The sequence below is a fragment of the Zootoca vivipara genome, chromosome 12 (genome assembly GCF_965207765.1).
Source record: "Zootoca vivipara chromosome 12, rZooViv2.hap1.1, whole genome shotgun sequence".
NCBI lineage: Eukaryota > Metazoa > Chordata > Lepidosauria > Squamata > Lacertidae > Zootoca > Zootoca vivipara.
The window spans coordinates 18,491,844-18,512,552 of NC_142595.1; the positions used below are offsets into that span (position 1 = coordinate 18,491,844).

General features: G+C 48.4%; 1 protein-coding gene across 1 annotated transcript in view; it reads right to left on the bottom strand.

Moving 5' to 3' along the window:
- Positions 1-20,709, bottom strand: part of ITGA3 (integrin subunit alpha 3) — a 94,757-nt gene that overhangs the window by 18,281 nt on the left and 55,767 nt on the right. The window contains exons 7-19 of the mRNA XM_060281422.2: positions 20,475-20,668; positions 19,994-20,082; positions 18,597-18,730; positions 16,378-16,464; positions 15,217-15,284; positions 13,735-13,871; positions 9,451-9,597; positions 5,888-5,985; positions 5,536-5,701; positions 4,661-4,729; positions 2,661-2,740; positions 1,335-1,412; positions 130-232 (exon numbers count right to left, since the gene is read on the bottom strand). Of these exons, the coding sequence (XP_060137405.2) occupies positions 130-232; positions 1,335-1,412; positions 2,661-2,740; positions 4,661-4,729; positions 5,536-5,701; positions 5,888-5,985; positions 9,451-9,597; positions 13,735-13,871; positions 15,217-15,284; positions 16,378-16,464; positions 18,597-18,730; positions 19,994-20,082; positions 20,475-20,668 (1,450 nt within the window). The remainder of the gene's footprint in view (positions 1-129; positions 233-1,334; positions 1,413-2,660; positions 2,741-4,660; positions 4,730-5,535; positions 5,702-5,887; positions 5,986-9,450; positions 9,598-13,734; positions 13,872-15,216; positions 15,285-16,377; positions 16,465-18,596; positions 18,731-19,993; positions 20,083-20,474; positions 20,669-20,709) is intronic.

Consider the following 20,709-nt stretch of genomic DNA (forward strand, 5'->3'; position numbering starts at 1 on the left):
TCTGGGATACATCAGTTGGTAGAACATGAGATTCCAGGACTAGATGACCCTTGTGGTCCCTTCCAACTTTATGATCCTACGCTTCAGTTTTTGAGAGTATTAGCCACACCCCTCAAGGAAGATCCTTACCTGGAAGTCAAATTCGATGGGACTGCCTACGTCTTCCTCATGCTTCATGGCTGACTCGCCCATGACTGTCCCACTGAAATGCGTCTGGAGCCAACGGTTGACTCTGCCACGGAGAGAGGAACACATTGAGAGGTGAGAAGGATGAAAAAGTTTACAAAGTGAGGAACTTTGGATGAGCGGGTCACACTTTCCCAATTCAGTCAATGGGAAGTGTAACCTACTAGAATTACATTTAGGAAATGTCTGTAATGAAGATTTATACTGCTGTCAGGCCTACTCGACTACCAAATCTGCTAATCGTGGAATCCTGGGAACTCAAGCAACTTCATAAAACAATATGGGGAACCATGAGAGTCAAGAGTAGACTCCCAGTACGTTACCGAGCACAATTCAAGGTGTCGGTGCTGACCTTTAAAGCCCTAAACAGCCTTGGCCCAGTATACCTGAAGGAGCGTCTCCACCCCCATCGTTCAGCCCGGACACTGAGGTCCAGCACCGAGGGCCTTCTGGCGGTTCCCTCACTGCAGGGAACCAGGCAGAAGGCCTTCTCGGTAGTGGCACCCGCCTTGTGGAACACCCTCCCATCAGATGTCAGGGAAATAAACAACTACCTGACTTTTAGAAGACATCTGAAGGCAGCCCTGTTTAGGGAAGTTTTTAATGTTTGATGTTTTATCGTGTTTTTAATATTCTGTTGGGAGCCGCCCAGAGTGGCAGAGGCCCTTGTTGGTAGTGGCATCCTCCCTGTGGAACACCCTCCCATCAGATGTCAAGCGAGATGGAGAACTACACAACTTATATATGCATGTGTGTGTATCCGAAGTGAGTTTGATGGCATGGGTAATTGCGGCAGTCTGGAGGTCTCAACATAACACACATCCTGTTTTACAACCTCATCTTGAGAGGCATTTGTATACAGTCAAACCTTTGTTCCAAAATGCCTCCATTATTGTACGTTTTGGCTCCTGAACGCCGAAAACCCGGAAGTAACTGCTCCGGTTTTCAAACGATTTTCGGAAGCCCAATGTCGGACGTGGCTTCTGTTTTGAGTTTCCCTGTTGTATTGAGGTTTCCACTTTCAGTTTTCGGTTGTCGAACAGTTTGGAAGTCTAATGGTCTTCCAGAACGGATTACATTCCACAACCAAAGGTTGACTGTATCACTTCTTTTTTAAACCCACGTCAAACATCGCGGTGGTTACGCACATGCTCAGGGAAGCATCAATGGTGTAGTCTACCAACAGGACTGCCGACACGGGTGCGAGATCTTCTTGATAGCTGATCCTATGAGAGACAGGACATCGTTCAGAGGGGTCAGTTGGGGCTTCTCAGAAGGGATGCTTAAGTCAACCCAAACAGTGCCCCTTCTCTCAACAGCGGAGTCACGCAAGAAGCCCAAGGCCATGTGGGATGAGTCCACACAGAGGCCCCTCCCCACACCAATCATTCTAGGGTTGGCCCAAGACATTGTGGCACCTGAGGCAAACCACAAAATGGCGTCCTACCCACCAGGGAAGAAGGAGTGAGTGAAGAGCTACATTGGGAACAAGTTGGGGAATCAACTCAACCTTGCCAGATGTTTGGAGTGGGACTCAAAGGTTGTTGCAGGGAAAGGGACGCACCCTGAATCATGCCGGGTGGGTGCAGACCCCAGAGGACACCCCCTGCCATTTGGGAGAAGACCGGCAGCGCCTCCTATATAAAAGGATGTCATATGGAGGAGGGAGAAAGGTTGTTTTCTGCTGCTCCAGAGAAGCGGACACGGAGCAATGGATTCAAACTACAAGAAAGAAGATTCCACCTAAACATTAGGAAGAACTTCCTGACAGTAAGAGCTGTTCCACAGTGGAATTTGCTGCCAAGGAGTGTGGTGGAGTCTCCTTCTTTGGAGGTCTTTAAGCAGAGGCTTGACAGCTTTGATGGTGTTTCCTGCTTGGCAGGGGGTTGGACTGGATGGCCCTTGTGGTCTCTTCCAACTCCTATGATTCTATGATTCCTATTCTCCAAGAATCTGCTGTATTGTGGGGGTTGCCAAGGAGGGGACAGATCCAGCCTCCAAGGAGTGCACCAAAGCCGTCGCTGCCACCACGGCAATGGCAGCAGCAGTGGGCAATGCGTTCCTTGTGCGGCCCATGTGGATTTTGCCGCCCAAGGTGGGTGAACCAGCCATGCAGCCCTTCAGTCAATACCCAAGTAAAAGGTAAATGTGACCCCGGACGGTTAAATCCAGTCAAAGGCGACTATGAGGTTGTGGCATTCATCTCGTTTTCAGGCCAAGGGAGCTGGCGTTTGTCAGCTTTCTGGGTCATGTGGCCAGCATGACGAAACTGCTTCTGGCCCAACGAGACACTGTGACAGAAACTAAAGAGCATGGAAATGCCGTTTACCTTCCTGCCGCAGTGGTCCCTATTTATCTAATTGCACTGGTGTGCTTTCGAACTGCTGTAGCCAAGTACACTAGTACTGACTGGGCTTCCTGATGCGCATTCCCATTTCCAACCACAACTATTTAGCCCTGGGGAGAAGACTCACGTGGAAGGCTCCACCTGCACGGTGACATCTTGGGTATTTAGCGAAACTCCAGTAACTTCAAACGTGATAGTCAGTTCTGCCTGGAAAGGAGGCAAGAGTGCACAAGCTGGTTACCCAGCATGCTTTGCTGCAGTTGCAGAAGCAAATCAGAAGAACCAGCATTTCAACTACTGGTCAAATAACGGGTTATAAACTTAGCTGCCAAGTATCCCGTTTTTCACGGGAAACCCCCGGATTTTAATCCATTTCCCGCTGTTCTCCCGAATGGAGAAAAATCCCAGAAATCCCCCGGATTTCCTACCTGCCACGGAGCCTCCATTTTGGGTGCTGCTTGCTCTGACCATGTGTGGGCACCGTAAATAGGGCAGAGCGGCACCCGAAGTTGCTTCTACGCATGCCCGGCGGCCATCTTGGTGGTGGGCAAGATGGCTGCCGGGCATGCGTAGAAGCGACTTCCGGTGCCCCTCTGCCCTATTTCCGGTGCACACACGTGGTCAGAGCGGCCCCGGAAGTTGCATTTTTCAGCGGGAGACTTGGCAGGTATGGATATAAATCTAACACTGCAGCAACAACACGCTACATATGGAACTCCCTCTTAGTAGATGTTCATTTATTCCCCCCCCCCCCGGCCCTCAGCAACACTCTTTAAATTATAAAAGGGAAATGTTTTTATTTTACCCACTGTGTGGTATAGTACTCTGTTACCACTGATGGGTGATACTTTGATGGGATTTGATAGGATGGTTTTTAACTATGGATATTTGACTTGCTTTTTTTATCAGATGGGTAAGGTGCAAAAACATTGCATGAAAAAATGAAAACCATTCCTTTTTTAAAAAAAACCCCAAACATAAATAAATAAGAATAAAAATGTGCACCCCACCACTGAGACCATTCCAATGTGTCAGTATCCACCTTCCCAAAATTTCCATACCTCTTGCGATGGTTTGAGCCCTTTCCTTTTTAACAGTACAATACAAACCCCTTCCGTATCTCCTCAAAATGGTTTCTTCTGTGTATTCCCCGCCTACAAAGATCATTCCCGAGGAATAATTACATGTGATCTGACTCTGGCAATGTATGTCTGTCCTCCCTCAATGGCACACTGGGGTTGCGTACACACGATACATTTAAAAGACACCCCCCCTCCCGCCAAGCATCCTAGAAATTGTAGTTTACCCCCCAAAAATATGAACACCCACACCATACTGAACATTGAGAAAACATTGAACCCCCATTTAGAGCACGTGGCTTCCCACTCAAAGGATTCTAAGAAATGTAGTTTACCCCTCACGGAACTACGATTCCCCAGCCCCGATAGCAAACCACAGTTCCTGGGATTCTCTCTGTGTGTGAGAGAGCACTTTAAATGTAAATGCAGGCTGGGAGCAGGTAAAAGGTTCCAGTGTTTTGTTATTTCTAAGTCCCAAGGGTCACTAAGGGGGCCAAGGCCTGAACACATCTTTTGCTTACCTTCCAAGTCCCGGACTGCAGAATCCGGGACCGGCAGCCGTGTGACACCGGAAGTTGCGTTGATGTAACTTCCGGTGTCGCTTTGCCCTTCTTTGGGCACCAAAAATGGCCACCGCCAGCTTCAAAAGTAGCTTCTACGCATGACCGGAAGTGCATCAACGCAACTTCCGGTGTCACCCCGCCCATCTATGGGCACCAAATTGGCCGCCGCCGACACCAGAAGTCGTATCTACACACTTCCGGTCATGCGTAGATGCGACTTTTGAAGCCGGCGGCGGCCATTTTTTGTGCCCATAGAAGGGCAAATCAGAAAAAAAAGGCCGCCGGCAGGAGAAAATAACGGAGAAAAACGGGAGACGAAGTGATACGGGGGACCACCGGGAAAAGGTAAGTAAAAACGAGGGTTTCCCGGGGAAAACGGGAGACTTGGCAGCTATGATCTTTTGTGCTGGATGAGATGTCATAGTTTGGGTCTCCCACCTTGGAACCCTCCCCTTTCTGGAGTACCGGGACCCAAAACAACTCACCCGCTGCTCCATTTTGAAAGGGTTGCCGAGCTCACATATCACTGTCTCCTCGAACCTGCAGGCGCCGCTCTGAAGAAAGAAAAGGCCACCTTGCTGAATATTGCCTTATTTCGTCGGCATTTCGACGCTTCTGCGCAAAAGCAGACTCGATGGGGTGCAGCAAATGTTGCGCTCCGACAGGGGCAACTTCCACCAGCCCCACTGTCAGGAGTCCAGTTCCCGGCTTGATAACACAGTGAGCGTAGTTCATTTAAAAGGATGTTTCATTGTCAAAACAAACAGATAGCTCCAAATGGCTTTAAAACAGCCTCCACCATCATCAATCAAGATGACCCTTCCGAAGACTGCTTCTGGCGCGACCAGAAGCAACTGAACTTTCCCTTCATACGGCTTTTGTTTTGCTTCCTATCTTGCGGCCCTACCATCATCCCTGACCACTTGGTCCCGTTAGCTAGGGATGATGGGAGTTGTAGTCCCAAAACATCTGGAGGGCCGCAGTTTGGCTGTGCCTGGATTAGGGCATCTGTGTATACAGTGGTACCTCGGTTTATGAACACAATTGGTTCCGGAAGTCTGTTCATAAACTGAAGCGTTCATAAACTGAAGCGAACTTTCCCATTGAAAGTAATGGAAAGTGAATTAATCCGTTCCAGATGGGTCCGCGGCGTTCGTGAACCGAAAATTCGTAAACCGAAAATTCGTAAACCGAGGTGTTCATAAACCGAGGTTCCACTGTATATTCATATATATATCTTCCTCTTTACACAGTTTTGTGTACTCTTTTTTTCAAATCATGTTATTGCTTTATAATTGATATATATAGATATATATATATTCTCCTTATTTTTATTTAAAAGGGGGGGGGAGTCACTCACCGGCCGAACAGAGGAAGGCAGCAGAGAGGGTGGGAACGTGATGTTGAGGAAAGCCTCGTGCGCATCTTCTCCATTCGTGGGTGACGACGGTATATTTGTGACGCTGACGCCCAGGTTCAGCTTCTTGACATCCCGGCTGTACTGCAACACTTGCATCCCATTCCGCCTGCATCGGGGGAGATGGCACAGGTGTGGGGGGTGGGCTAAAGGCAGAGAAGGGCTGTCCATCCACCCACCTCCTAGTTAACTCTCTGGAGGTCCCACGGAAAGAATGTCAGACGTGCAAAGTCTGCATGCTGCTGCTGCCCCTAGTGGTGAGCCAGTGAGGGTGCAAAGGGAACGCATTTCTCACCTGGGCAACTTCTGGTTCTGGTCATTTAAAAAGACAGCCTTAATCTTCAGGTTGCTGTTGCATTTGTTGTCTGTTCCACATTGCTTCTTGAACTGAATCTGAAAGCGGAAGAGTTATTGCTATTGTTACAATCTATTCGCAGTGGGGGCGGCCGGGTGTGTGTGTGTTATTTCTGTATCAACAATTATATACCAGTATATTACAGAATCACCTCCTGGCAAATAGAAGGGGAAGAAATGGAGGCAGCGAGAGATTTTACTTTCTTGGGCTCCTTGATCACTGCAGATGGTGACAGCAGTCACGAAATTAAAAGAAGCCTGCTTCTTGGGAGAAAAACAATGACAAACCTAGGCAGCATTTTAAAAAGCAGAGACATCACCTTGCCGACAAAGGTCCGTATAGTTAAAGCTATGGTTTTCCCAGTAGTGATGTATGGAAGTGAGAGCTGGACCATAAAGAAGGCTGATCGCCGAAGAATTGATGCTTTTGAATTATGGTGCTGGAGGAGACTCTTGAGAGTCCCATGGACTGCAAGAAGATCAAACTTATCCATTCCTAAGGAAATCAGCCCTGAGTGCTCACTGGAAGGACAGGGGTCCTTTAACCTTTAAATGGCAATATGTTGCACGCAGGGCTGGATTGAGGTTTGATGAGGCCCTAAGCTACTGAAGGTAATGGGGGCCTTTATATGTCCAGCTGTCCATGGTCAACAACAAATTGTCACTGCTTTTTGTGTTGAATATATGCTATCTGGTAATTTATGGACCTAATAGGTATCTCTAGCCATTTGCACATGCAGAATGTAGGCACCCTATATATAGAAATGAGTAAACTAGTGATATTTTAGGGAGCAGGCTAGTAGGCAGGGATATCAACCATCCAAACAAAATAAATATTGCGCCGTGAAGGGTCTCCCAAATTTTGGCTGGCCCACTTGAAATATTTGATGCGAAACAAGTCAAAGCCATCACCCAACGATGGCACAAATGCCACCAATAGAGCACTGCAGCACACTGGTCCACGTGCACGAGCCCACGCAACTTATTTTTCAGGATGTTATTTTGCTTTGTCTTTAAAATGATGGGGAACAGGCTTCCCCACCAGATGGTGCCAGAGGACAAATTGGATGCTGGATCTACAAAGGCTGATGATGGGAAACCAGAGTCAATTTCTCACAGATATTTGTCTGCCTTTGTATGTATGTATGTGTGCGCATGCACATAGCTCACCTTGGCGTGCATGTGTTAATCGTTTGCAAGAGATCCTGCCCCGCAGTCGGTTTAAGCTTAAGCTGCTGGACCAAATTTAGCAATATGCACAGACATTCTATAGAATCATAGAGTTGGAAGAGACCACAAGGGCCATCCAGTCCAACCCCCTGCCAAGCAGGAAACACCATCAAAGCATTCCTGACAGATGGCTGTCAAGCCTCTGCTTAAAGACCTCCAAAGAAGGAGACTCCACCACACTCCTTGGCAGCAAATCCCACTGCCGAACAGCTCTTACTGTCAGGAAGTTCTTCCTAATGTTTAGGTGGAATCTTCTTTCTTGTAGTTTGAATCCATTGCTCCGTGTCCGCTTCTCTGGAGCAGCAGAAAACAACCTTTCTCCCTCCTCTATATGACATCCTTTTATATATTTGAACATGGCTATCATATCACCCCTTAACCTTCTCTTCTCCAGGCTAAACATACCCAGCTCCCTAAGCCGTTCCTCATAAGGCATCGTTTCCAGGCCTTTGACCATTTTGGTTGCCCTCCTCTGGACACGTTCCAGCTTGTCTGTATCCTTCTTGAACTGTGGTGCCCAGAACTGGACACAGTATTCCAGGTGAGGTCTGAGCAGAGCGGAATACAGGGGTACTATTACTTCCCTTGATCTAGATGATATACTCCTATTGATGCAGCCCAGAATTGCATTGGCTTTTTTAGCTGCTGCATCACACTGTTGACTCATGTCAATGAGGGAAAATGAGCCAGCAAAACGAATGTTGGCCAATAGAACTGGCAAAGCTAACGTCAATTACAAGATATCAGTGAAACCAAAAATTAAAAAAGGAATGGAAATGTTTCAAAGATTATATGTTAAAGTATTGTTCTAAGAAAGATGTGCTAATATGCTTAGAATAAAAATGTAAAGTGTATGTGTGAATTGGTAGAATTGATGCTTTTGAATTATGGTGCTGGAGGAGACTCTTGAGAGTCCCATGGACTGCTAGAAGATCAAACCTATCCATTCTTAAGGAAATCAGCCCTGAGTGCTCCCTGGAAGGACAGATCGTAGAATTGATGCTTTTGAATTATGGCGCTGGAGGATACTCTTGAGAGTCCCATGGACTGCTAGAAGATCAAACCTATCCATTCTTAAGGAAATCAGCCCTGAGTGCTCCCTGGAAGGACAGATCGTGAAGCTGAGGCTCCAATACTTTGGCCACCTCATGAGAAGAGAAGAATCCTTGGAAAAGACCCTGATGTTGGGAAAGATTGAGGGCACTAGGAGAAGGGGACGACAGAGGACGAGATGGTTGGACAGTGTTCTCGGAGCTATGAAAATGAGTTTGACCAAACTGCGGGAGGCAGTGGAAGACAGGAGTGCCTGGCGTGCTATGGTCCATGGGGTCACGAAGAGTCGGACACGACTAAACGACTAAACAACACAACAACAACATGTGTGAATTGGAAAAGAAAGGACATAAAAGAAGTACAAATAACGATATATTTGGAGACTGCAAGGATAAATGTGGAGATAGAGATTTAAAGAAGTCGAATTGTGGCGGAGGGAAGCTGGGGGTGGGGGAGTACTGTACTACTACTAATAATAATAATTTATTATTTATACCCCGCCCATCTGGCTGGGTTTCCCCAGCCACTCTGGGCGGCTTCCAAAAGAAAAATAAAACACAGCAATCTATTTAACATTAAAAGCCTCCCTGAACAGGGCTGCCTTCAGATGTCTTCTAAAAGTCTGGTAGTTGTTTTTCTCTTTGACATCTGGTGGGAGGGCGTTCCACAGGGCGGGCGCCACCACCGAGAAGGCCCTCTGCCTAGTTCCCTGCAACTTGGCTTCTCGCAACGAGGGAACCGCCAGAAGGCCCTCGGTGCTGGACCTCAGTGTCCGAGCAAAACTATGGAGGTGGAGACGCTCCTTCAGGTATACTGGACCAAGGCCATTTAGTATATTTGTTTTCAATGTTTTTGAACTGTTTTTTTTCCTTTGCAAATTTCTCTCCCCCCCCCCCCCGGTTTATGTTCTGGTTTTGCTGTATTATTTAAATAAATAAAAATTATACATATATATGTAGAGAGAGAGAGAGAATGTTGGCAAATAGAGTGGCATCTGTAGAATAACTGAAAAGGTCGGTGCAATTAGCAGAAAGTGGGGCGATCCTAGGGGCAGAAAGAAGAGCAGTATGGGAAAACCGAGTTGTCCTGCCACATTGAGCAACCCAACAGAAGGCAAAAGGTGGGGGGAAGGAGACAAAGAAATTCAACAGCGAATGAGCTTGTGCAAAGCTGGGCGGTTTTGGGGAGGCGAAATGCTTTGGATTACTGCATGGCACTCACCTCAATCTGATTCTCACGGGATTGATCCTCGTTCAAGACAGGAAATGCATCAAGAGAGCGCAGGCCTAACTGGAACCGCATGGGCTTCTCGGCAAGAGAATAGTTCATGGAGAACGCAATGGGGTGCAGCTTGTCCCGCATATCAGCCTGCAGGGGAAGGGAAGAGTTTGTTGCAGAAAGCCCTCCACTTAGTTCTGAGTGATAATAATAATAATAATAATAATAATAATAATAATAATAATAATAATATATTTATACCCCGCCCTCCCCAGTCAAAACCGGGCTCAGGTCAGGGCGACTAACACCAATAAAATTACAATGAAAAATAAAAAGGAATTAATTAAAATACAGATTAAAATACAATATTAAAATTTAAAATGCAGCCTCATTTTAAGTAGTCCATAAATCCAAGCCATGAGGGAGAAAAACACAGGGGTCAGACTAAGTCCAACCCAAAGGCCAGGCGGAACAGCTCTGTCTTGCAGGCCCTGCGGAAAGATGACAAATCCCGCAGGGCCCTGGTCTCCTGGGAAAGAGCGTTCCACCAAGTTGGGGCCAATACTGAAAAGGCCCTAGTAGAGGCCAATCTAGCCACCTTATGGCTTGGGATCTCCAGAATATTGTTGTTTGTGGACCTTAAGGTCCTCCGCAGGGCATACCAGGAGAGGCGGTCCCGTAGGTACGAGGGTCCCAAGCCGCATAGGGCTTTAAAGGTCAAAACCAGCACCTTAAACCTGATCCTGTACTCCACCGGGAGCCAGTGCAGCTGGTAAAGCACTGGATGAATGTGATCCCGCGGCCGGGACCCCGTAAGGAGCCTCGTCGCGGCATTCTGCACCCGCTGGAGTTTCTGGGTCAGCTTCAAGGGCAGCCCCATGTAGAGAGAGTTACAATAATCAAGCCTGGAGGTGACCATTGCATGGATCACTGTGGCCAGATCAGGGCGAGAGAGGTAAGGGACCAACATCTTGGTTGTACTCTGTCGAGGAATTCGAAATCTCAGAGGGTCATCTCCAAGGCCGTCTTCAGCAGATGCAGTGCTGGGGTGCAAATATCTGCCCAGAGCCCCCAAACTACCACAGCTAGTGTTGGGGTGGCTGTAGCTGGGCACTGCCAGCCATGGGGGGGGGGCACAACTCTCCCCCATGCCGCTGCAGAAGAGCGATCCCTGCAGAGGCTTGGTAGTGAAGTTGCACCCCTCCCAAGCCTCTGCGGGAGGAGAGCGCAGCTTCCCTCCCAAGCCTCCTCAGGAGAGCGATCCTGGGAGGGAAGCTGCGCGCCCACCAGCTATATGGTTGGTGGGGCGCAGCTTCCATCCTAAGCCTCTGCAGGGATTGCTCTCCTCCCGAGGAGGCTTGGGAGGGAAGCTGCACGCTTGCCAGCCTTATGGTTGGCGGGGCGCAGCTGGTGGGCGTGCAGGGAAAGGGGAGGTCACTGGGGCACCCCTGAGAGCCCGGCACCCTGGCACAACGCACCACTAAGCCTTATGGGAAAGACGGCTCTGGTCATCTCCCTTCTTGCAACCCACAATCGCGTTTGTGCAAAATAATCAAGTTATCAGCGTACATTGCAGATTATTCTAGCAGCAAACACATTACTCCCTTGCTGCCCTGTCGGAGACTTAGATCCCCAAAATGTGGTGTGCTTGCATCACAGGCTGTTAAATTCTGGCAGAAAAATGAAGTGGGAGAACATAGGAAAAATAATCTGGATTGAGATTTAAGGCGAAAGAGACTCGGGTTCAAATCTCTGCTCAGCTGCAAAGCATCAATCACTCTCCCGCGGGCTAACCAATTAAGCAGGGCTGTTGTACAGATGAAATAGACTGTTCTGAACTGTATTTAGGTTGTGACTATATAATTATGAATTATATTCTGAAACCTATGCTGGGAATATGTTTGAAATGGTGGTGGGCGGGGGGGGGGTGCACCTTAAATATGAATGAATATAATGTATTCCACTCTGAGCTCTTTGGAAGAAGGAATAAAATACACTAACATCATAAGTGCCCATGATAAAATTGGGAGAATATTGCCTTGGGGCAACAGGAGATTTGAATGGAGGCAGCTGCACAATAAGGTGAAAAAGATCAGGGCGGGGAGAAGATAGATTGAGATCCCCTGGTAGATCTACGGCTGATTTGCAGTAGATCAACAAAGGTTTCCAACACCCAATTTTGCAGCCATATTAACAAACAAAGCAACCATTTAGACTGCTAAAAGCTAACTAGGACTTATAGGACCCTGAGTTCAATGCAGTTCCGATATTGGAAATAAATCAGCAGGATCGGGATTTGTTTGTTCTCTTATTGTAACTGCGGCCACACCAAACATTTAAGGCACAGTCAACATACATTTAAAGAGCATGACTTCTCTCAAAGAACCCTGGGAACTGGAGTTTGTTACTGGTGCCAGGAATTGTATTTCCCTGAAGAGCAAAACTGCAGACCCCAGTGTTATAGGAATTCTAAGGTCTCATATATATAAATCATCCTATATAATAATGTCCAAGTTGTCCCTGCGTCCAGTTGTCCCGTGTGTCCCTGGGGTACTGCGCATGGGCCCCAGGGACACAGGGATTGGACAGCAGAGACGACGTACACACACGCGCACACGCTCTCCCTCCCCCTGCCAACTGCCGCTCCCGGCCGGACAAGCGCCTCAGTGTGCTTGCGCTAAAGAGCGAGGAGGAGGAGGAGGCTGCTTTAGCCCCCTTCCCCCCCTACCACCAGCAGACCAAGGGGCTCAGTACCTTGGATGCCGGTCTGGTGGGACATGACGGCAAGCAGCCGCCAGGAACTGCCGCCTCTCGGGCCGGGGGCAAAGGCAGGAAGCGGCGCCGGGGAAAGAGAGCCGCAACTCAGCGCCTCGCTGGCCTTTGCCCCGGCGGAGGCTCCTTCGGGCCAGGCAGCGGCGCCAGGACTCGGGCTGGAGACAACGGGGAAGCGGCAGAGACACCGGGGAAGCGGCAGAGTCACCGCTGCCATGTGCAGCTGAGGAGGCGGCGGGCTGAGGAGGGCGGCCCGGGCCGAGGCGGCGGGCGTCGAGCCGAGGGGGCCGCCGGGGAAGCCGCCTCGAGCTCCGGGCTCCTTCCTTCCTCCTCCTCCTCCTCCTCCTCCTCCTCCTCCTCCTCCTCCTCCAGCAGCAGCAGCAGCAGGAGTGCGACAATGGTGGGACCCCCTCCTCCCATCTCCCGGCAGCTCCGGCCGCCCCTCGCAGCTCCTCACGGGCGTCGCCATAGCCTCTGGCTGGCTGCTGGAAGAGGAGGAGTAGGCTCGCTGGCCCTGAGATCCACCCACCGCCGCCTCCTTTCCGCCCCTTGGCTGCCTGAGCCCCGACACCTCTCCTTTTCCTAGCGGCGCCCATGGTGTCCTGGCCGAGGAGGTGGCGCCGCGGCCCCGGCTTCTGCCGAGACACGCGCTCTAGCGCCTGTTTTTAAACGGGCTGAATTCCACTAGTATGTTCATAAATGTACAAGGCAAAAAAGTATATAAACCACATGTGTGAAGTAGTACAGGAGAGCAATCCTGAAGCCATTTTGACTTCCCCAGTGACCTCAAATATTCCTCTGCAGTGAGGAAGGAAATGGGAAAGGCTCCCCATTGTCTCTTTGCTCACAAATCCTGTCTTAAGGGCGTATTTGTGCATGAAGAGGGTGAGCCTGTGACCTGGATTCAGGAACTAAGTACGTATTTAGCATCTCAGCACTGACCATTGTCAGGTATCCTGACAAACAGGATTTCTGCGGTAGACCTCCTCCTTCTGTGATGTATGTACGATGTTTTAGGGGGTGGTCTTGAGCTACAGGGTGGGCAATTTCAAAAGTCTATATAAGGGCTTGCACACCATTGTTTGGGTTCCCTCCTGCCTCCTGCGTGTGGTGAGTGAGCACCCTGTTGCAAGAGTTCCTTGAATAAAGATCAGGCTTACTAGCTGCCTTGCTTCTCAATATCCTCTGGTTGGCCTCTGTTATTTTCTCCTTCTGACAGGGGACCTACTTAAGGACTCTATACAGGCTCTTGGATACCCCATAAGGGAAAAGGATCTGTTTTTTCCTTGTAACACCAGGATTCTTTGGGAGAAGTCATGTTCTTTAAATGCGCATGGCATGCACTTTTAAGTGTGTGGCGTGGATGCGGGCTGCATGCCTTTTGTAGCTGGCTGTGGGTGGTAGATCTCGGGGTTCTATAGATCTAAAGTCTGCCCACCCCTGGACAAGGTGATGTTTGGCTCGCTCCCAGCCACCTGAGTGCATCGCTTAAACTGCCCACTGCCCTCGCCTCACCCGCAAGAGGACTTCCAGGGTCTGACACTTCTCCCTTGGCATGGAAAACTGTCCCTTGTAGACGGCGGACTGCGTCCCGGCAAAATATACCCGGGGTGGGCGGCGGTCCCGGTCGGCTTCCACCAGGTAGTTCAACTCTGAAATGAGATGGGGAGGGGAAGTGATAGGGTGGGGAAAACAGGCCGGAGGCACTGTCAAGACTCAGCAGGCACATGTGCACCCCACTCCCTCCACCCAGAGGCAGCCTGTCCCATTTTGCCGCCTGAGGCAAAACAGGAAAGTGCTGCTCCCGTCATCTCCACCCCCCCCATCCTGCCGAATCCTCGCTTACCAGGGGGGCGTGTGTTGGATAAATTAAAAAAAGGGGTTCCTCGATTGGAGGTATCCCTCCAAGAAACCCAAACAAAAAGGATGCAGGCTCCGAGTGTAAATAGAAGCCTTTATTGAAATACAAACAGGCAGAGGGACAGCCTTGAAAATAAGGAGGTGGCGATGAAGAATCGCATCCAAAGCAATGTTTCTTACGCCCTTGGTGATTTCATTCCATTGCCACCAAATTTTACCACCCTGAACCAATCAAAATCATTTTAGTCTGCAGGATCAGTCCTCGTCGTAACATCCTGTGATTAAAATCATTTTTCAATGTCTTTCTTTAATAAGACTTTGGCTCATTTTCCTGTTCATGAAATGTCTCCCTCTATCCTCTTATGTCAGCAATTCAAGATTAATCACAACGGCCATGCCTAGACGATTGCCTTCTCTTGCACACTACGGCTGCCATAGATTCTAACAGTTTATGCTTTTCCCGTGTTCTGGAAGGGACATTTGCTACATACAGTACCTGAAAACAACTAGTTCTGTACTGTAAAAAGTAGGCAGGCATAGGCCTTTTCAGTTTGAGCCGTAGAAAAGAAAACGTAATAATCAAAACGATACAACTTATGAAATTATTGTTTTGTCCATCAACTTGGCAGCTTCTGGCAAGATCTCGTGAGATCTCGCAGAACTCTCACGAGATCTTGCCAGAAGCCACAGTCATGTGACCCCAGTGGCAGCAGGGGCGGGCTGTGTGCCAGCGGGGTCGATGCCCTATGGGATTCTGCCGCCCGAGGCATCTGCTTCACTCTGCCTCCTGGGTGGGGCGGCCCTGCCTCCACCTCAGCTCAGCTGTTGTATTCTGGGCCTGGTAAGGGCTGGGTTCAAGTTGAAGTTCTGAGAAACCTCCAGAATGGAAAATGAGTTCTGCGTGTGATTTATATATTTATCAATCCATTCGATTTCTATCCTGCTCTTCCTTGCAAAGCAGTGCTGGTTAACAGTTTAACCTGAACCCGGGAAAAGGCAAGACTGAAAGAGGAAGGTGCCTCTGGGCATATCCGGAATGGACAGATCAAGCTCAGGGCTTGTGCGGCTTCCAGAGGATGAGCCCCCGAGCTTCTCTCCTGAAAAATAAAATCCCTCTCCAATGGAACTTCTACTCACTTATGGTTTCCTTGTATGCCGGGTTTCCCGCACTTTGGGAATAGGAGAAGCAGAGCTGCACCTTGATGCTGTTAGACGAGGAGGTGGGGAGAGAAAGGAGAGAGAAAGAGAGAAATGTGATTGACCTGGAAGTCTTGGAACAGGATCAGATGGGAGTAAACACAGATTCCTCCAGGCAGGGATGTTGTGGTCTGGGTTTGTGGAGGGTCAAAGACCTGCGACTATTGTATTTCTGCCGCAGGTTCCCTGATGAGGGTGTTATTGGTTTGTTTTTGCTTTATTACGTACAGTGGTACCTCGGTTTATGAACACAATTGGTTCCGGAAGTCTGTTCATAAACTGAAGCGTTCATAAACCGAAGCGAACTTTCCCATTGAAAGTAATGGAAAGTGGATTAATCTGTTCCAGACGGGTCCGCGGAGTACTTAAACTGAAGCGTTCATAAACTGAAGCGAACTTTCCCATTGAAAGTAATGGAAAGTGAATTAATCCGTTCCAGATGGGTCCGCGGCGTTCGTAAACCGAAAATTCGTAAACCGAGGTGTTCGTAAACCGAGGTTCCACTGCGTTTTGTGTTTTCATTTTGTATTTTTATGTTGTCGACTGTGATCATCAGATGAAGGGTGGTATACAAATTAATAATAATAATAGAAATCATTCAAAGGAGGCAACTCTGCCACATCTCTATAGAGCAGACATCCCCAAACTTCGGCCCTCCAGATGTTTTGAACTACAATTCCAATCTTTCCCAACCACTTGTCCTGTTAGCTAGGGATCATGGGAGTTGTAGGCCAAAACATCTGGAGGGCCGCAGTTTGGGGATGCCTGCTATAGAGCTTGCTCCAGTGCACTATCCTCCTCTTAGCGACAGATGTTTTCTTCATTCACATTTAATCTGAATCCCTCCCTTTCTTGTGTAAACACTCCTACTTCTTGTCCTGCACTCGGCGGGGAGGGCAAACAATTGTTTTCCCGATTTTTTCCGACATCCCCTTAAACAAGCTGAAAATTGGCTACGTGTTCCCCTTCCTTTCCTTAGGCTAAATATAACCAGTTCCATCGCATTTCTGCCGCCACTCCACCTTCCAAAAAGCCCTGGCACCCAGGGAGGCGGGTGAGGAGAGAGAACTGTGAGAAGAGAACATAGAAGGAAGCTGTTACCAAGAGTCTTCGCTACAGCTGTTTGGGTCCAAGGTGGTCGGGGTAACTGTGAACGACTTGTCTAAGATGTTGATCACCGGACGGGCTCTGCAGAGAGATATGAGACAAAAGGGAAATGAGCGGGGTACTGTTTAAGGATATTGTTGTTGTTGTTGTTGTTGTTGTTGAATTTATATACCGCCCTATACTCGGTGCTTCACAGAATAAAATCAAGATATGAAACCACAAAATACATAATAAAAATAAAAACAACAACCCAATATTCCCCCCCCCCCAACAAAACACATCTTAAAAGGGCATAGGATATAAATCAGATCAAGCAAAGGCCTGGTTAAAAAGCAATGATTTTGCCTGGCGCCTAAGGTGTCTTCTTCTTCTTCTTCTTCTTCTTCTTCTTCTTCTTCTTCTTCTTCTTCTTCTTCTTCTTCACTCGTATCCGAGTAAGATTGTCTTCCATAAGCACGGTTTTAACAATGGGTCCGTAAGTGACTGTGGAGGCCAATTCTGGATCCACACGTCCTTCCACAGTGGGGACATTTGTAGGGCACCTTTTCTAGCCCCTCCGCCTTTTTGGGGTCAGCAGAGTGGATCCTAAAAAGGGCTGATCATTCAAGGATACAGCTGCCGAGCTGCTCAACTGCCTTGTTCCTTGAGTCAGAACGACTGAATCTGTATCCATCGCCCATGTGCCGGTTCATGACTAGGGGCTTCCAGATTTCACGATCCTGGCTCCGTTACCATTTGCTGATCGCCATGGGACTTGTGTGTGTGTGTGTGTGTGTGTGTGTGTGTGTGTCAGCCTAAAGGTGTACAATGAAGGCGCCAGGCGAACTTCCCTGGGGAGAGCATTCCAGAGAGGGGAGCCACTGCAGAGAAGGCCCTGTTCTCATGTTGTCACCCTCCAGATCTCTCAAGAGGGAGGCACACGAAGAAGATGATCTCAGGGTCCAGGTAGGTTCATATGGATAGAGTCGGAGTCCACTTTACATGGATTTATACATGGAATTTTGGTGGTTCTGAACTAATGGAGCTTTGGTTGCACTGGACTGCCATTTGCATCAAGCACCTGCTTACGGAATCGTAAGACTGTAGCGTTGGAAGGGACCCCGAGGGTCATCTAGTCCAACCCCCTGCAATTCAGGAATCTCAGCTAAAGCATCCATGACAGAAGGCCATCCAACCTCTGCTGAACAACTTCCAAGGAAGGAGAGTCTGCATTCCACAGTCAAACAGCTCCTACTGTCAGAAAGTTTTTCTTGATGTTTCGTCAGAATCTCCTTTCTTGTAACTTGAAGTTTGCACATCGGCAAGTGTTGTTAAAAACAGCCTGATTAAAATATATTCAAAAATTATAAACATATATAGTATATATAACAAAGATCAAGTCCCATGCAGTACTATATACTTTTGGCAAAAAGTTGCAAAACATGAGTATTTTTTAATACAGTTATTTTATCATATTTCTTGTTTGGTTTCTAAGTGGTCATAGTACATATCTGTTTATATGCTGGTTACTTTAGGATCCATGTATAATATCGTAGGTAAGGTAAAAAGGTAAAGGTAAAGGACCCCTGGACAGTTAAGTCCCGTCAAAGGTGACTATGGGGTTGTGGCGCTCATCTCGCTTTTAGGCCGAGGGAGCCGGCATTTGTCTGCAGAAAGCTTTCCGGGTCATGTGGCCAGCTTGACGAAACCACTTCTGGTTTCGTCAATGCCTTTTATCTTCCCGCCATAGTGGTACCCATTTATCTACTTGCGCTGGCGTGCTTTCGAACTCCTAGGTTGGCAGGAGCTGGGATCGAAAGGTCGGCAGTTCGAATCCCCGTGACGGGAGAGAGCAATGGGAGCTCACCCCGTCACGGGGATTTGAACTGCTGACTTTTCAATCAGCAAGCCCAAGAGGCTCAGTGGTTTAGACCACAGCACCACCCGCGTCCCTATAGTATGTTCAATCGTGTGTGCAATAATGCATATAAAATGCAACGACTGTTTTAGTGGACATAGTAAAAAAAGAAGCTTGCCTTATTGCGATCAAGGAGCAATATGCATGCCATTCTGACTTCCTCACAGAAAGAAGGTGGATATTAATGCACAATAATAATAAAAACCCAAATAATCCCAAACATCAGCAGTGGCTTTGGATAAGTGAGCCGTGAGGGGAAAGAATTCTGCAAACCCTTGGGGGTACATTTCCTGTCCCTCTTTAAGTCTCCTCTCACCTGAGCAGCAGGATATTTTCTGAGAGTGTGCCCACCAAGAGATCGGGGTAGGAGTTCCCATCCACATCCATTCCGCCACTGAAGGAGTAGCCAAAGGTCTTGAGTCCGGGTCCGATGTCTTCGCCGCTGATAACCTGCAGAGGAGGAGGAAATGAGGGAGGAGGAAGGGCAGCCATAAAAAAAACCTGTGTCCAGTTCTGGGCATCACAGTTCAAGAAGGATACTGACAAGCTGGAACGTTTCCAGAGGAGGGCAACTAAAATGGTCAAAGGCCTGGAAACAATGCCTTATGAGAAACGGCTTAGGGAGCTGGGTATGTTTAGCCTGGAGAAGAGAAGGTTAAGGGGTGATATGATAGCCATGTTGAAATATATAAAAGGATGTCATATAGAAGAGGGTGAATTATTGTTTTCTGCTGCTCCAGAGAAGTGGACACGGAGCAATGGATTCAAGCTACAAGAAAGAAGATTCCACCTAAACATTAGGAAGAACTTCCTGACAGTAAGAGCTGATCGACAGTGGAATTTGCTGCCAAGGAGTGTGGTAGAGTCTCCTTCTTTGGAAGTCTTTAAGCGGAGGCTTGACAGCCATCTGTCAGGAATGCTCTGATGGTGTTTCCTGCTTGGCAGGGGGTTGGACTGGATGGCCCTTGTGGTCTCTTCCAACTCTATGATTCTATGATTCTAAAAGGAGAAAGATCTATGTTGTGATCTGTGCCTCAAGGTTGATGGTGCCTTGGCCAAGCATGTTGGGTTGGTGTGGGAGAGAACAGGACTGCTACTGATGTCACCAGGTATTCCTTGCTTTCGAACAGAGATTGCCTGCAACCGGTATTCTTCATCCACACCCTGTTGGACTACAACTCCCAACAACCCCAGCCAGCTTAGTCAAGAATGATGGGAGTTGTAGTCCAACAGATTCTGGGGACCCAAGATTGAACGACAGTGGTCCACACCAACAGCTCTCCAGAATTTTGGACAGGGTTGTGTTTTTTTTAAAGACAGGTTGTGTCTTTGTATATTCTGTTGGAAGCCATTCAGAGTGGTTGGGGCAGTCAGACGTGTGGGGTACAAAAAACATATTGTTGTTATTTTCCAGGCCTATCTGGAGATGTCGGGAATTGAACTCACAGCCTTCTGCATGTAAAACATGACCTCGACCCCTGAGCTATGACCCTTCTGTAGCTGGGGATGGTGCAGATCCATAATGGGCACATAGCCTAGAAGTGCAGAACCCCACCCCACCCCACCCCAGCAGATCCACGATGTGGGGCCAAGCTCTGCTGAAACCCAGTCCCTGCTGAAACACGAGGAAGGCATTGCATGAGATCACAGGCAGTTTCCTCGCCAAGCATGGAGGGGAAGAATAATGAAGAGGAACCAGCAAGGTGAGCTTACCTGCTGGGGCTTATCAATAAGCCCTCCTGCACCACTGTGGTAAATGTAGACCTTCCCCGAACCTTCAAAAGGAGCTCCAACTGCGATATCTATGGGGGAAAGGAGGGAGGATAAGGGTCAGGTGGACTCGTTTGCCGGCTTTCCAAAGGAGGCATCTAAAAGAAACCTACAGTCGCTCTTCAAAACAAATCTCGCTAAAATCTCCCACCGCCTCCAAACTCCAGAACTTTATTCTCCTTGAACAAAAAAACCAACTTCATGAACTCTTTCTGGATGTAGAAAATGAGAACGGCCAGAGAGAGGGCTAAGCTAAACCTTTTCTCCTTGATTACAGTTGTCCACGATTCTCTCCTAATTATAAATACATTTCATATGCACTCCCCCCCCAAATACACATTTTTGCAAAGCAACTTTCCCTAACAGAATGCATTTCCAGTAATGTATGCACGAGGGCAACAGTAGGAGCAGGAAGCCTCCCCACCTTGGAAAGAATCCTTATCGACGTCTCCAATGTTGGCCACGGCCAGGCCAAACGCAGAGCTGCTGGGCCCCGTCAGGGTGATGTTGGGGCTGCTGTGGAACGTCCCCCCCAGGTTCATGTACACGTAGACGGCCCCACCCTTCTCCTCTTTCCGGTCGAAGTAGTAGGGTGCTCCGACAATTAAGTCCTGCCACCTAGCGACAGGAAGAGAGAGAGAGGTGTGATCGCAGCTCCT